Source organism: Cynocephalus volans, chromosome 4 (genome assembly GCF_027409185.1).
Source record: "Cynocephalus volans isolate mCynVol1 chromosome 4, mCynVol1.pri, whole genome shotgun sequence".
NCBI classification, from domain to species: Eukaryota; Metazoa; Chordata; class Mammalia; order Dermoptera; family Cynocephalidae; genus Cynocephalus; species Cynocephalus volans.
The window spans coordinates 73,692,802-73,709,631 of record NC_084463.1 but is presented as its reverse complement, the minus strand read 5'-3'; the positions used below and the strand labels follow the sequence as shown (position 1 = coordinate 73,709,631).

Sequence of the window (16,830 nt, the reverse complement as noted above, 5' to 3'; positions counted from 1 at the left end):
CACACATCTGATGTAGAAATGAACTAGGCCATCTCAAACTAGGCTAATTTGTCTTACCACTTAAAGGGCCGAAATAACCATGTTGCTTTATTCTAGGATACAGTATGTTAAATTTAGTGGCCTAGAGTAGCCACTGCTTTTTTGCATTTCCAGGGGAATGAAGGACAGTAGCAGGGCCCCATTGCCCTCTGGAAGTTCTGTCTCCAGGGGCCTCCCATGGACATGGCCATCACTGCACGATGGTGTTTGTCAACCCTTCCAAGAATACAGAATTCCTTGGTTCCATTTCTGTAAGTTGCTCAATTTTGCTTTAGCTCAACACATTTTTTGAGTGAGCATACTAAGCTTTGTTCTGGACCCTCTTTATGAAGACTTTTATTTTGTTTTTTATATCAGACAACCATTACTTTCTAGACATTTATATAAAATAGAAAATAGTAAGGTTTGCATTCTAAAACTTTGTTCAAGAGCCATAGAAATGTTTTTTTATTGACAAGTCCTCATTATGTTTCTCTTATCCTTTGACCAACTGTGTTCTTTTCTGCTGATTTTTCTCCATCTAACGATCTGACACTTGTTCCCTGAGAGAACACTAAGAACATAATTGCCGTTATTAAAAACCAAGGCTTATTTGGTGATTCCTTGACATATTCTGCTGTGTAATATACTATATGTTTTTTATTAAGTTAAGGCTTGTGTTTATACTTGTGTGTGTGCTCAGTAGCATAAACTTTTCTGTAATCTATCTATAGTGGATTCTTAATGTTGTGAACACTTTGGCAGTTGGTTTACATTTCTCTCTCTGTCTTTCTTGTGTATCTGCTCTCTATTAGGGCAAAGAGAGATGAAGAATCTATATCTACCTTCAAGAAGCTTAAAACTTAGAATGTTATTCAGTTATTTTGTAGCCTTAAAAAGTGCAAGAATTGAACTGAATCTCACCAATGGAATTAGAATGTGATGATGCAATTTCTGCCTCATTTGCATAATGGAAAGTTGCTTCCTTGGCTTGGGCTTTTTCTTACTCTTTTGCTTCCCATGCTCATGATACAGCTTCAGAAAGTACAGGAATGAGTGAGTGTGCATTTCCTTTGACTTTTTTTAATCTTTATTTATTTTTATTTTTTTGGCAGCTGGGTGGTGTGGGGATCCAAACCCTTGACTTGGTGTTGCAACACTGAGCTCTAACCACCTGAGCTAACCGACCAGCCCTCCTTTGACTTTTATCATGGTGTTTCATAATGACCATTTTGTATACATTTGCTGCTAGATTATTCCATAACTGGATCTGTCTCAGATAGTCCAACACATGGAGCTGGCTTAGAATTTATATGGCAAGTAAGGGATTAGTTAGATGTTGTCTAAAGGCTCACACTCTCCCCAGCTTTAATGTGTGTCCTTCTTTGGGAATTAATTATGATATGCCATGCAAGAGCATCCAGTGTGGTGCATATTCTATTTTTTGTTTGTTTTTGTTTTGGTGGCTGGCCTGCACAGGGTTCTGAACCCTTGACCTAGGTGTTTTCAGCACCATGCTGTAACCAAGTGAGCTAACTAGGCAGCCCAGAGCATCCAGTTTGGGAAGCATAAGTCCTGTCTGGGTTGGATTCCAGCTCTTAGGCTCTGGGCAATTTATTACTCAACTTTTCAGAACTTTAGTTCTCATAGCTTTGTGTGAGAATTACGTAAGAACTTTGAAATAGTAAAACATCTGTTCAACACTATTGCTATCGTTACTGTTAAATGCATATTAAAGCTTCTTGTAAGTAGTAAAACATCATCATCGTCATCATCATCATTATTATTTTGGAAAGTGGATAATCCCATGTTTTACAAGTGGTTGAAAAAGCCACATAGGGATTGAAAGAGTTTGAAAAGAAAGAAGGGAAGGTGAAAGGAATCTGGGAGCTTGGAGTATTTACCCACCTTGCAAAAATTAATGTTTCGGTGGTTGAGCTCTTGTTGTTTACACCATATTCTGCTGGATACTTGGGTAGTATTCATAGATGGTATCCTACCTTTAATGTACTATTTAAAATAAGGTGTATAAATTAGGTTTATACATAACTAAGATAAAAAGTAAAATAGAGGACGCTTACAAAAGAGACACAACCTGTAGTGGGCAGAGTAAGGGAAGCGATAATGCCAATTTGGGATGGGTCAGGAAGGGCTTTTTGGTGGTGGTGGAGGCTTGAAAGAGAGATCTTGAAGGAAAAGGGAGCATTTTGACAATGGAGCACGGGAGGAGAGTATGTTCCAAGTAGATAGACTAACAATAATAACAGGTACATGAGAGTAGATGGTTTGATTCAGTTAATACCAAGTGCCTCAGCTCGATGTGAATCTCGATAGGGTATATAGGTAGAAGCTGCCCTTTGGAAGACTCTGGACATATCATTAATTTATAGCCTTACAGGTACCTTGTCACATCTTTCAAGTCCTTGTTCTTATCAATTCCTGTAAAAAGTCTTCCCCCATGCATTCATGCAGAACTGATTATGCCTTCTTATTTGCCACCTCTTTTCAAGGTCTACATGTAGAGCACATGTCAGTGAGGTGAAATGGGATTCTGGAGCTGACTCCCTGGATTGAAATTCTGATTCTGCTGTTTACTAGCTTGTGTGACTTTGGGGAATTCACTTAACCTTTTTGGGTCTTAGATTTTTCTTCTGTAAAATGTGAGTGTGGCTATCTAGTTCTTGTTGCTGTTGTGAGGATTAGTGGGAAAATTTATATTAAATGCTTAGAAAAGTATAAGGTACTAAGTTGTCTTTGTTATTGTTGTTGTTGTTAACTTCTTTTGAATAATTTATTGATTGCCCTCCGATGTGATTACTTACATGCCTCATGCCCCTACTGGACTGAGCCCTTTTGGAAGAAAGAATGTATCCTATTTTTACCTTTGTACTCCCATTGCTTCCTACTGTCCGCCTTCTGCATGGTAGTGTGAACATGATAATTCCACAGCATGTATGTCTGTACATCTTGCTCCTGTGAGTCTTCCTCAAATCGAATTTCAGAGAAACTGGATTTCAGAATGGAGTCACCTTATACCAGTGGACTGACTGGCTGTACTTGCTCTGATATAAATATGTATAGCTAACATTGTAAAAGTGATTGCATGAACACTTCTAAAATAATAGGTAAACCTCAACTCTTAAGTCTGTGTGCAAGAAAAGTTATAATTAAATATTCACTAGGTGTTTTGTATTCCTCTAATGAAGTTTTGATATTTCATTAGCATCACCTAATCATGGGTGCTACAGGTTAACTCTTTGATATAAAAATATTGTTGACTAATTAAAGCCCAGTATAATTTCTTCCAAGTTATAATGTGAACACCTGCAAAGACTCTCTATGCTTAACTTGCAGGTTAGGCAAATGGTAAGGAAGTGGTGATGTGGTACTTGTAGCGTCTTTACTATGCACAACCTTGATCACTAGTAAATGAATGTTGTTACTCTCTCTTTATCATAGAATGTGACCATGGTAGTGCCTACTGGGATCTTTTTTCTTGTTTTCAAGTTCTAAAAGTAGAAATAGGGAGAAAGAGACACACCTGTCTAAACTAGATCCTTCCTGGCATGATTTATACACTTGATCTTTCTTTTTGTGTTTAAGAAAAAATGCTGAGTTTACTGATGCTGAGTGTGATGCTACTCATGTGGGAACTAAAAAAAGAAAAAGTTGCACTTTCAGAAGTTAGAGTGGCATTGTAGTTACTAGATGCTCAGGGGGAGAGGATTGTGAGAGGTTCGTTAATGGACACAAAATTACAGCTAGATAGGAAAAATAAGTTCTAGTGGTGTGCAATTGCTAGGCATATGTAATTAACAATAATTTATTGTGTGTTTTCAAATGTCTAGAAGAGGCGAGCTCAACTGTTTTCATCACAAACAATAAATTTTTGTGATGATGAATTTGCTAACTACCCTGATTTGATCATTATGCATAGTATACATGTATTAAAGTAAAACTGTACCCCATAAATACAAATAATCAATATGTTTCAATTAATAAATAAATTCCTAATTTTAAAAAAGTTTGTTTTTCACTTAAACTTTTTTTTTTAAATAAAGTCTTTCTATTATAATGTGAATAAACTTTATTTAAAAAGTTTTAGAAACAGTTCTTCTGTTTTATGCCTCTGACCATGGTTTAGAAACTCTAGTTAGGCAATTAGGGAATAGTGTGTTTCATGTGATTTTAAATCAACAGAAGATGTTTGGCTTTCTTCAAAAAGCACAAACAAAGTTCAGAATTGCACACTCAGTAGCAGATGGAGCCAAGATTCAAAGTGTGAGCTGGATTCCTCATTTTACAAATTGATCATATTAGTGTCAGAAAATATCCTAAGTTCTGTACCTTGATGATGTTTTTGACCTCATCATTACTTTGGCATTTGCAAAATGATAATAAATAGAAGGAAAATCAATAACTTAGAACACATTTAAAGTTGAAAATATGTCATATTTCAAACTTCCCCTTTTATTCTTGGAATTATCATCTGAACTAGTTGAGAACCATGTTTTCTTGTATAATCCTGTCTCTCATTATGCTTCCAAAAGGACTGTGTAGGGATCATTCATGCATTCTTGAGTCCATCCCGTGTTGAAATAGAACCTGTCTCTTACAGAAATACTGAGTATTAATACTGGCATGGCTTGTTTGTGTTTCAGTGCACCGAGAGAAAATTTAAAACCATCAACAGGCTGTTTTCTTGAGCACTTTCCAAAGTTATCTAAGGTCTAGTAGTTGCCACCTTCATGACTGAAATTCTACCTTTTCCTTTCTTTTCTGAGATGTTCAACATGGAAATCGCCAACATGTTTTGAGCACTTACTGAACTGTTGTCAGGCACTGTTCTAAGAGCTTCATCTATATGAATTCATTTATTCCTCATGATAACCTGAGAGGTAGGGTCTGTTGCACTTAACAGACAAGGATACTGAGGTACAGAGAGGTCATGGAACTTATCCACCATCATGCCACTAATGATTAGTAGAAACAGGATTCTAACCCAGGTAATCTGCTTCTAGAGCTCTCAGTCACTTGGCTATATTGGCAGAGTAGCTTGTAAGTGTGCCACTGTGTTCTTATTTGGGGACAGGAATTCTTATAGTGCATTCACTGTGATCTCTGTGAAAGGACAAAGCAGCTTACCTTTCTCAGTCAAGAAGCAAGACCATGGGAAGTAAAGAAGAGTCTAGGAAGAAATGGGGGGTTGTGTCAGGAGTTCCCAGGACAGAGCTTCAAATAGTTCATCTTAGTTTGAGGGAAACTCAGAAGAACTCTTGTGCTGGTTGAGAAGGGGAGAGAAGGAATGACATTCATTGCAGGGTTCCCAAGCAGCTTGGTCTGCCCATATCACTCTGCTGTAGGAAGTGCATGTGTGGCTTCAAACCCTGTAGAGCATAAGGCCTTTGTATTATACCTATAAAAATAAAGGGACATTAGATGGAATGCTTTTCCCAAGTATTAGGGAGAGCACCCCTATACAGCATGGCTTAAAATTTCCTAGGAGTCAGCTTTCTTTGCCTTCTCATAGCATTTGATATAGGTATTATGATTTCTCTACCCTCAGCCAGAGGTGTACTCTGTCAGATGAATGCATGCTTTTGCATAGTGCCTTTCTGTCTGAAGGGCCAGTCAACTTTCCTACCTTTATAAGCTGGGCTGAATGATAATAACTGATGCATGCCATTTATTGAATTGCCTACTATGTACCAGGCACTTACCTCATTTAGTCTTCATAACAACCTGTGAGATAAGTATTCTCTGTTTCATAGATAAGAAAAATGAGTCTCAAGAAGGATGAGTGATTGTCCAAGGCCTCACAGCTAATTGGTGACATCTAGTTCTGACAAAGCCCTTGTTTTTCTCATTAACTAATAATTCACTAAGGAGGCTGACTACATCTTTCTTCTTGAAAGGCTAAAGCAGAACCACTCTCTTGAATTCAAAGCACTCTCAAGTAGAATGTGCGCTTGGTCTCAAAGCTTTACCTTTCTTGTGGGAAGAGGTGTTATTAATCTGCCAGTAGCATCCTCTTTCCAGAGCACAATTTTTTAAAAAAAATCAGAATTAGAAAAATCTCTCCAATGCATTAAAAAAAAAAAAAAAAAAAAGACTCTGAAGCTTGAAGGCCTGCGATCTTCAGAATTGTCCTTGGTGAGTGTGTTGGTGGGTCCTTGGATCACAGTGAAACAAAATGTGACCTTCATGTTTGGAGACCTGTTTACTCTTGAGTGCCAACTTGGAAAGGTACTTGGGCTTGGGTTTCATGAATGTTGGGGCTACCACAATAAGTCCTGGTGTCACATCTAGGCATGTGGCCACAATTGTTCTGGTAAAGAAAAAATTATTCTGACAATTATTAAGATGGTAAGGAAGACTTTATTCAGGATTATCATGATAGGTGTCAAAGTTATTGTAACAAGCAAGAGAGATCACGCCCAACTCCAAATACAACAAGAACAAGTAGGGATTTATAGCCAAGAAGCAGCTTGGGGAGAGTTGGTGGATAAAAAGTGACTAAGAGGAGACATCAAGGGTAAGGGGATTCTTGCTGAAGGAAGGCTCATGACTTATACATGAAAGGTGGGGGATGAGGAATTTGAACAGATATCGAGGGTGGGGGATTCTCTCTAAACTGACTTGGCAGGATCCTTGCAAAAACCAGGCTTTGTAGGCCCAGCAAGGATGGGGACTGAGGTGGAGGCCTATTTGAGAAGAGGGCTTAGAGGAGTTTGACAAAAGTTTGGTCAAGGAGAGAGTCTTTGTCAGATCATATTGCTTGAATTAAATGTAAAGTTTCAGGTATTGAACTTGAACCCATGTGGGGGAGATATTATTAAATGAAGTGCAGAGTGAATTCCAAAAAAGTACGTTTTCGAGAAATACCACATGTTCTCACTTATTGGAGGGAGCTAAACATTAATATATAAATTCACACACACACATACACACACACACACACAAATCGGGGGGGGAGGGAAGAAGATATAACAACCACAATTATTTGAAGTTGATACAACAAGCAAACAGAAAGGACATTGTTGGGGGGGAGGGGGGGAGGGAGAAGGGAGGGAGGTTTTGGTGATGGGGAACATTAATCAGCTACAATGTATATCGACAAAATAAAATTAAAAAAAAAAATAAAAAAAAAATAAAAAAAAAAAAAAAAAAAAAAAAGTACGTTTTCTTATGGCGTAGGCGTCTGTGGCAGAGTCAGCATAAATGATCAGAGTCGCTCTAAGAGATGGGGACATTTAAAGTTTCCCTGATGCTGCACTGTGAAGTTGATTTATTTTTATTTTTCTTTAACAAACTTAATAGTGTTTAAGTGCCAAGCACTGTTCTAAATCCTTTGTAAATATTAACTCACTTAGTCCTGAAAACAATCCTATGAGATGGTTATGCCGTTGTCATTCCTTTTTTATGTAGGAGGAAACAAGGGCCCAGAAGATTTAAATAATTTGCTCAAGGTCATAGCAAGTAAGTGGCAGGCCTGGATTTCAACCCAGGCAGCCTGGCTCCAGAGTCTGCATTCTTAATCACTCTATGAGGTTCTATCTCAGGCTGCTGCCTCCCAGGGATTTACTTATTATTCTGGGCTTTTCTTTTTTCTGCCCAGAAATAAAGAAGAATTTGTTTTCTGGGTTTAGTCAGACTCTGGGCCTTGTTCAGACTGAAGTCAGGGTTGGAAAGTTTGTTTAGCTTGAGTTTTCTATAAATCACAAAGTTATTTGTAAACAACTTTTTGGGTAATTTTTCACCTTCTCGATGAAAACCAGTACTTGATTGGTAAAAACACATTTCCAACCTTTTCCGTGGTCTGAATATTATAGAATATTATTGAATAATAGAATATTATTGGTGACCCTTTCTAATCAATGAGTGGCTTTTTCCCCCCCAGTAGCAACCTCAGTGGCATTCTTTCTTTTTTTAATATACACTTTGTTTATAGTGAGTGATAATTCCGTGATAAAAGCTTTGATAAATTGGTCTCCAGATAATGCACATCTGGCACTAAAACTCTCTCTTAATGGGGCAAATCCCCTTTGAGTAGAGCAGATTCAGTTTCCAAAATATTTGTTTAATAGTCTTTTTAAATTTTGCTTAAATTTGTCAAGCTGATATTTTAAAAGCTTCTGGTTAATATGATACTAAAATCAGTGTTATGTAATATTATATGTGGGAACTCTTTGGTATTCCATGACACCTTACCTTATGATTTTTTTTCTTAACTTTTAACTGCAGATCTGTCTATGGCAGTACAGAAATTTTCCCAGTCACTGCAAGATTTCCAATTTGAATGTATTGGTGATGCTGAAACAGATGATGAAATTAGTATCGGTGAGTAACTATTCTTCAGTATCCTAAGTAATAATTTTAAAAGTCCTACTTTCAGATATTTATTTCATTGAAATCAAACAGACTTACACTTAAACATCAAAATATTCTCTTACTTTGATAAAACTCTAAGGGTAATTTTAGGTTTCTGTGAAAAAGAATATTATAAGTTGTTTTTAAATTGAAGCTCTGTGGTTTTTTCCATAAGGAAATTTCCCTAAGTAATTTCCAGAAGGAAATTACTTAATCATTTTCTTACTCAGGTCAGCCCTCTGAGAAAATGTGGATAGTGTTCGTCTCTGCCTCAAAGCGAGTAATTCATTCAAATAAATATGTATTAGGCATCTGCTGTTAAATATACCAGGTACCGGTCTTAGGAATTATCTTACTTTTTTTCCTTAATACTAATTTATTTCTTTAACTTGAGCATTTGTTTATAAAGAAAACAAATCAGTCATGATGTCCTGAACCAGTATTCTTGCAGGATGCAGACCATTACTGGGAATCAGGAGACTGGGGCCCTAATCTGATCTTGCCACAGTAATTTAGCAATCAGATTCTGGGGAAAGCAAGTGCCTTTTTGAATCAGATGGTTTCATTTCTTATAAAATGAAGAGGTTGGGCTATGTGATCCCTAAAAAGTTTCATCTATGTCTGAGTTTTTATTGTTTGAAGGTTAGGTTCATGTAGTATTCTTTCCCCTACCATTTTAAAATCTTCACTTGCTAGATTACAGATGTGAGATCCATTTGTAGGCTGGATTAGAGATGTGTCATATAATCAGAACAGTGTACAAAATACATATGTGTGTGCATTTTAGAGAATAATACTAACTGTACCCACCTTCCAGTTATAAAAATACAATATTACAAGTACTTAGAACAATGACTCTCACACTTTGATGTTTATATGAAACAGCTGGAGCTCTTATTAAATGCACGTTCTGATTCAGTGGGTCTTGGGTGAAGTGTGAGATTCTGTATTTGTAACAGACTTTAAGGTGATGTCTGTGTTGCTCGTCCGTGGACCAGATTTTGAGTAGCAGGGATTTATAATCCCCTCCGTGACTCTCTACAGTCACATTCTACTACTTCCTCTCCCCTTTCTTTTCCTTCTATTGTTTTAGAAGTTGTGTCTGTATTTCTTAACAATATATTGGTTTTGAAAATCTAAGTAGCAAGTCCAAAGCTAGCCATGAAAGGAAGGGCAATATTATCCCCACAAAAGGAAGGCTCTCAGGAGAAGGTATACTGAATGAGTTTCTGATTCATTGTGTGGCTTAGCTTGTGTACAGTCACAGGAGCTCCTTCTGGAGAAATCACTGGGCAAAGTGCAGAGTCCTTAGACAAACGGTTTTTGCATATGGAATTTAAATTATGCATTCATCATTATGGTCAAGTTGGCAGTCTTTCTGAGCAGATATATGCAAGGGGTCACGTTATTTGCTCGCTCCTTTAGGAGTGTAAGTTACCCTGAGAGGAGTGTGGAGGTGGCTCGTCTCCTAGGATCATAGATGACTCTTTCTGCCCTCACTTCTGCGATGAAAGAGGTGGCCCAGTCATGCCTGTCACTTGGCTTAGGCATAGTGAGGGAGCCTTGAGGAAGAAGGAAGAGCCCTTCCACAGGGACCTCAAGCAGGACAACGTCTTCCTCTTTACAGCATGAATGGGAAAAGGCAACATTAGTGATCATACACCACTAATGTTGGGAACAATAGTTGTCCTTTTTCTTGTCACTTCTTAACATTTGTGTCATAAATGTCTGGCCCCCAGCATAGGCTTTGTAATAGATACCTAGCCAGATAAAAAGCCTCGATTATATTACTAAAATACCAATATACTAGAATTATTATTTAGAAGAAGAATGTCCATATATTCACATAATTATTTTCACTTAGTTACAAAACTGTAAATTCCACAAAGACAGAGTCCAGATCTATCTTTTTTTCTTTTTTTAACCATTTTAGCCTTAGAACTTGACCCAGGGCCCGGCTCATGATAGACCCTCAGTTAAATTGTTGAATAAATGACATAATTTTCCTTACAAACTTTAATTTTTTTCACCTGTGTGCATATTTTTCTAATGGAATAATACATATAAGTTGGTATTTTTCCTTTGGAAAGAGCATAATAGCAAAATACTTCTGGGTTTTCACAGATATAATTTTGAATGGTTTTATGACTAAAATATTTTGTCGTTTATATGCATGAGTTTATGAAATAAACTATAATACATTCATATTGCTTATGGTTGATCTTTTACCTGTGATTGTTAAAAGTACAGTAAATATCTTTTTGCATATTTCTTTTAATTTCCATTAAGCTTCCTATTACTTAAAATACCTCTTGAAATCACACATGAATGCAGTAACTGCAGAGGTGTAAGGTTTTTAATCACTATGTATGCAGCCTTCCAGGCAGATGTTAGGTAATTTCCTGAGGTTGTGGTGAACTTGATATCTGAACAGTGGTCTGTTGGACTCTTTCCACTTTCTAAATGAACATTGTTGTGTGGCTCTCACAGATTATATGTGAAAGGTATGAACTGGTCAGTAGGTGAAGGCTTATTATAGGCAGTGAGTATTAAATCAGATTCTAATGCTTTAAGAGCTTTAGCAAGTTAAAGAATAAGTTGGAGATCAGAAGCTGAATAATTAGTGGGGATAGATGTAATGTTGCCTGCTGATTTTATTTTATTTTATTTTATTTTATTATTTTTGCCTGCTGATTTTAGATGAGATATTTAACCCCTGTGTACTTGGAATCTGATTTAAATATCAATGCTTTCTTAGAAAAACCTAACAGAGCAAAATGATATATAAAGAGAAATTATTTTTGGAACAACTAATGTAAAAATATAAATATGTTTCAAAATCCTAATCTTCCAGCACTTTTTATTCTTTAACTGAGTCCCCAAATGGATTGTAATCAGTTTAAAAATAAATTATGTTGATAATAAAGAAATAGAAGACTTTGAATAATCCTTCCTAACATGATTATAAGGGTATCTCCAGTTGTTGAAACAAGGACAGCGAACTGAGAATTATGTCCCTGAGACTAATGAGAGAGGCTGGTGTGGATGGAGTACGAGGATTACCTTAATCAGCTTGGATTCTACGTGGGTAGGTACAACGTTCCAGTTATCTTTACATCACCTTGTTGAAGCCCTGGTTTCAGCTTCTTTATTCCTCTGAATAAGGAATGAAAGAGGAATGAAGTAGGGACAACTGTGACTTTCAGTGTTGAGTAATAGCCACAACTCTGTCAGCCAGAGTAAGTCTTGAGACTTACCAATGACATAACCGTGAAATGTGATGACTTACAAAAAAGCTCATCTTTTATAAGTGAGCCATGTTAGTGCAGAATGATTTGCAAAGTCAGGACATTGGCAGGCTTTCTGTGTGTAAGTTTGGGGGTGGGAATGAGTGGGAGGGCAATAGGAAGATGAATAAGCTGTCTGCTTTCAATGTGCTTACCGTGGAAGAGGATGAAAAACAGATTTTGAGCAAAGGAAGGAAAAGAAGGCATTGTTACTATGTCAGTATAATTACCTAATTTGTGAAAGCTGTTAGATGCATAGGCCTGTGTCTGGCCTAGCAATCCACCCTGTTCTCCAGCCGTCCCCTTCTGCCCACACTCTTTTGGCCTTGTGCTTGCTAGGGTTTTTTGTTTTGCTTTTTGTGCCAATGAGACATTGCTAGCTTGGAAGGAAGCAACATGGGATTAGTCATGTGGGACCCAGTGGAGAATTCCTGTGGCCCAGAGAGCAGGTCATTTGTTTCCAGGACTGAAGTCCCAAGCAGAGCAGTGTCCTGTCCTGCTCTTTCCTTTGGCAGCCTCCTTTCCACCCAAGAGTAGTAAGAAGCCATTGTTCCTCCCTTCTCTGACGATAAATGAGCTGCAGGTGAGCTTTTCATGGCTCCCTTTTCATCTGCTCACTGTGGTGCTAGACGAGTGGGAAGCAGCCAATTGAATCCATCCAACTTAACCTCCCACAGCTGCTCTGATTGTCCGCTTTTTATACTGCTTTGGCTTTTTGAACTACGTAAAGACATTGAGTGAAGAGTACGGCATTGGACACTGGGGACTTGGAAATTGGTGATGGAGGGGAGGGGAGTGATTATAAACTGGTATAAGATTTAGTCCTCCTCTCAAATAATATATTTATAGGGGTAGACTAAATAGAAAATGTACTATTTAACTATAATTACACAGTGATGTAATTATATGTAATTATGATGCAAAAACACAATACTCACTGCATTAACCCCGGTACACATACATGCATGGGAATTAATAATGTTCTAACATGAGTCATCTGCCCAGCCTTGAAACCTTACTAGTAGGCAATAAAAGGCTATGTGGACAGAAAATATAATCCTATTCTTTTGAAAACTCTGTTTACAGTGGTTCAGTTCAAATAGTTGGAAGTTCAAAGATATTACTATGAATCTGCCTATGACACAGGTTGTTTTGCTAGGTTAGTTTAGCTCATCAGAGTATAGGATAATAAAAGGCTGGAAATCTTAGTGTATCACTTCAGAATTTATGTCCACACCAACGTTGAAGAATGTAGGTTACTTCGTTTTGTTCCTGTATTTAGTGTCTATAATTTGAAATCATTTTTTTAAGCGAAGTCTTAAGAGACGTCAAGATTTTTTAAAAATTCAGATATTGTTAGTCAACCTGAACTAGTTCCAATAAAAATAGTAGTCATTAATATGAGGCAAAGTTTATTCATTCTATGTAATCTTGGAAACCATTGGAAAGTCGGGTTGCAAGTATGCATAAACAGCTTGGTTAATGGTGTTGTGTGATGACCTAAGCTAGCTCTCAGGAAAGTCATGGACAATATGAGTTTTGCACTCAAGAGATTAAACATTTACCAAAAAGGAGAATCAGTTTGCTAGTAAATATTTTAGGTGGAGACTTCATTCCTTTAGACACACCTAAACAGAAAATTCCTGTGGTAGAGATAGGCAACACAATACCACTTTTCAACTAAGGTCATAGTTCCAAATACTGAGTGGAGAAATGAGGCAATCAATTAGGTAATTCAGATCAAAATATATTTTGTAATAATCATCCAGCTATTTCTGACATAACTGGTGTATTGCTGTTTGTGTATTTATTTTGTTTTGAATGCAGATATGCAGACACAGCAACAAGGATTAGTGCTTAACAGTTATGCAAAATGAAGAGTACGTCACGTATTTTAGATTAAACTTTTATATGGAAATGCATACACAAATTGTTTGTGTACAGCTTGAACCCGAACCAAGTTTTCTGTATGGCGTTGTCTGGGGTGCTCTCTACGTTTTTTTACTCTTTTTTGTTTGTCTTTTGGAGAAGATGTTGAAAGGTGAGGTTATACAAGGTGAATTTAAATTAGTGACAGTTCAAGTCACAGGAGCTTTCTTGAGTCTTACTGAGCCAGCAGTGCTTTGCGTAGGTGCTAATATTTGTTCTTTGATTACTTCTCTGAAGCTGGGTGTGCATCAGTGTGATACAGTGTTAAAGTGACTCAGCTATGAGTGTGAACTCACCTTGTTCTCCAGACAGGAGCCAGAGAGTGATCTTTGGTACCTGCTCTTGGGGGGGGGGGGGTCAAGTAGAAGAATTTTTTGAAGGGAGTGGCTGAAAAATCTCCTTCACTTTCCTTGTTCGAGAGGTTACTATGGGGGGAAATACATAAATCTTTTGCCACGTAAATGCATTCATGTTGAGGATGCATTTGGTAGGTAAATGGAAAGGTATTATTTGATCTTGTTTTCCAAATGAATATAGTCTAGCTTGAGAGGTGGCATTTTGCTTTGTGTGTGTTAAAGGGATTCCTATATGGTGTGGAAACTCTATGAGAGATAGTAACCTGTGTTTCAGGTTAAAAATAATAACTGGCATATTCATAAACCCAGGGAATGCATTTAAAAGATCATTAATGATTTTAATTTAAAAAGAACCCATTTTCTTCTTCAAGTTAAAATAATTCAATTAAATAATTAGACTATTCAATTATTAAAAATTTTCTAAAAATTCTCCAGAATTTGATTATGAGCTACAAATACTCATCCATATAGATTGCTCTTAATATTTGTCTAATGATAGTGTGATGCATAACATGGAGCTATTTGTGGCCATGAAAACTTTCTTGGGCATTTCTTAGGAAAAAGTTTATAAACCAAAGACAATACTGTTATCAACCACAACTGAACTCTTTTAAAAGAGACCTGTGATATTTTATTAAATTCAAGGAAACAAATTACCTTCTCATTTACTGAATCCAAAGAAAATCCATCAGTTTTTACAAACTCTCATTACAACCCACTTAAATGTGGTTATATAAATCAGGAAGTCCTCTATTAAAGTGGAACATTTCCAAATGCCAAAATTGTTTATACAAATAACATTTTCTTTTGAACTCTGCAGAGGAAGCATATTTTAGTTTTTAATAGCTCTCAGTTGGACAATTGAATTATTGTTTTCTATTTTTTTTTTTTAACCATCTTTATTTTTGCACCCACACAAAAACCACCCACAATTAAGGATCGAAACAGCTGGGAAAGTTGCACATTTCAGGCGGTGTTCCTCTCTTAAAGAAAGCATGCTACTTGAGAGGGACACATTCATCACATTAGTTCTGTATTTTAAAGCACATTATTTGATTCAATTTGAAATTCAAAGGCCTACCTAGATTTTTTTTTTTTTTTAATATTTCAGGCTTAGATGAAAAACAATAATCTGAAAACTTGTCACAAACCTGGAAAAAAGTTTGGTTTTTAACTTATTGATATACGTTAATTCCCAGAAACCTCTTTTTTTCCTTTTGTGATTTTGTTCTTCTAAACAAAAGGTAGTTCACTCTTTTTCACAGAAGACTCACATTTATCTCCTCCAGCAAATTATATGCTTTCAAGTTCAGGAAGTTAAGTTTTACTCACATTTCTGCTCCTGCATGGTACTTTAGAGTTTTATCTGTCTTAGTAAATACTTGTTGAGTAAATAGCCCCCCTGAAAAACTTTTAACTTTAGAGTCATATACTAAAAACTAAAGTATGTACTCATTTGGGTATCTCTAACATAATTCTTTTCAGTATGATAATAAACGAAAGTTTGAGAGGGAAATAGTTCATATATTTACGTACAAACACAAATACACACATATAAACATATATATAATTTTTTGCATATACTTTAAAATGATTTGCAGGTTTCTTAATATTTGTAAGTATTAAAATGAATTTTAATGCACAGTTAAAGATTTTTTCTATCTTATTTATTCAATGTTTACCTGTTATGTAACAAGTACTGTGCTTGTCCCTGGGGACATAGTGGTAGAAAAAGGTAATTAAAGCTTTTGCCATTATGGAGCAAAGGATACGATGATCACATTACCCCTTTTTTAGGATAACATAACTTTAAAAAAAAAAGAAAAGGCTTACATCAGTGTGAGTGGAAAAAAGTGAAAGAGAACTTTTATCAATGGTCAGCAACTTATGATAGCTCAAAAATAGTCTCAACAAAGTGAGTAGAGAATGAAATAAATGTTGTATCCTCATTGTTTGCAAGCTCTGTATTTGTGAATTCATGTACAGTGATGAAATTTTTTTCCTTTTTTGAAATTTACACATAACCCACCCCTCAAAACCAATACTCCGGGTGCTTTCATGGATATGCATGGAGTGGTGATAAAGCTGACCTTCCCAGAATCGACTCTGTAAAACATCGTAGAGTTTCATAGCCATGACCTAATGAAGACTGATAAAAGCATAGTTTTTTGTTCTTCTATAAGAACAAAATGCTAAAGTGAAAGGACTGGGGATTAGAATCTGAAACCTGCTTTGTAGCTTTCTCCCGCCACTCTTATAAACCTGTCTGTGCCTGCATTTCCTGTCTGTAAAACTCGTTTATTCGATAAGTACTCAAGTGCCAACCAGGTGTAAGGTACCATCAGTGGATGAGGTAATTTATATTTTCACTGGGGAGACTAACATTAAATAGCCAGTTACACTTAAGTCACTGTTGTGTTGAATGCTACAAAAGCAAAGTATGTTGTGCTCAGGGAACATATTTAAGATAGACCCGGCCTAGTTGGTGGATGGGAAGTTGAGCAAAGGCCACTCTGAGGAAGTGACGTTAAAAGCAGACATGAAGAAGTGGGGAAGAGAGAGAACATTCCAGATCTAGGAAAGGGACAAATGAAGGCCTTGAGGTGGAAAGGAGACAGACAAGGAAAAAATGGTATGTAAAAAGTCTGGGCAGGTAGACAAAACCTAATAGGTCATGTTGGGGATGTGGAATATTAACCTAAAGGCATTCAGAAGCCATTGCAGAGCATTAGTCAGAGAAGTGTCATGATTATATTTGCATTTTCAAAAGGTTATCCCAGCAGTCTTACAAAGATTTAAGAAAGCTCCTCTGGATAAGCTATTCTTAAAATATTTTACTTGGTCATTTCTCTGGGTGTATGTCCAGAAGA

General features: G+C 36.6%; 1 protein-coding gene across 1 annotated transcript in view; it reads left to right on the top strand.

The window, feature by feature from the left end:
* ARHGAP42 (Rho GTPase activating protein 42) overlaps positions 1-16,830 on the top strand; it is a 286,282-nt gene that overhangs the window by 61,480 nt on the left and 207,972 nt on the right. The window contains exon 2 of the mRNA XM_063093670.1: positions 8,263-8,358. Within this exon, the coding sequence (XP_062949740.1) occupies positions 8,263-8,358 (96 nt within the window). The remainder of the gene's footprint in view (positions 1-8,262; positions 8,359-16,830) is intronic.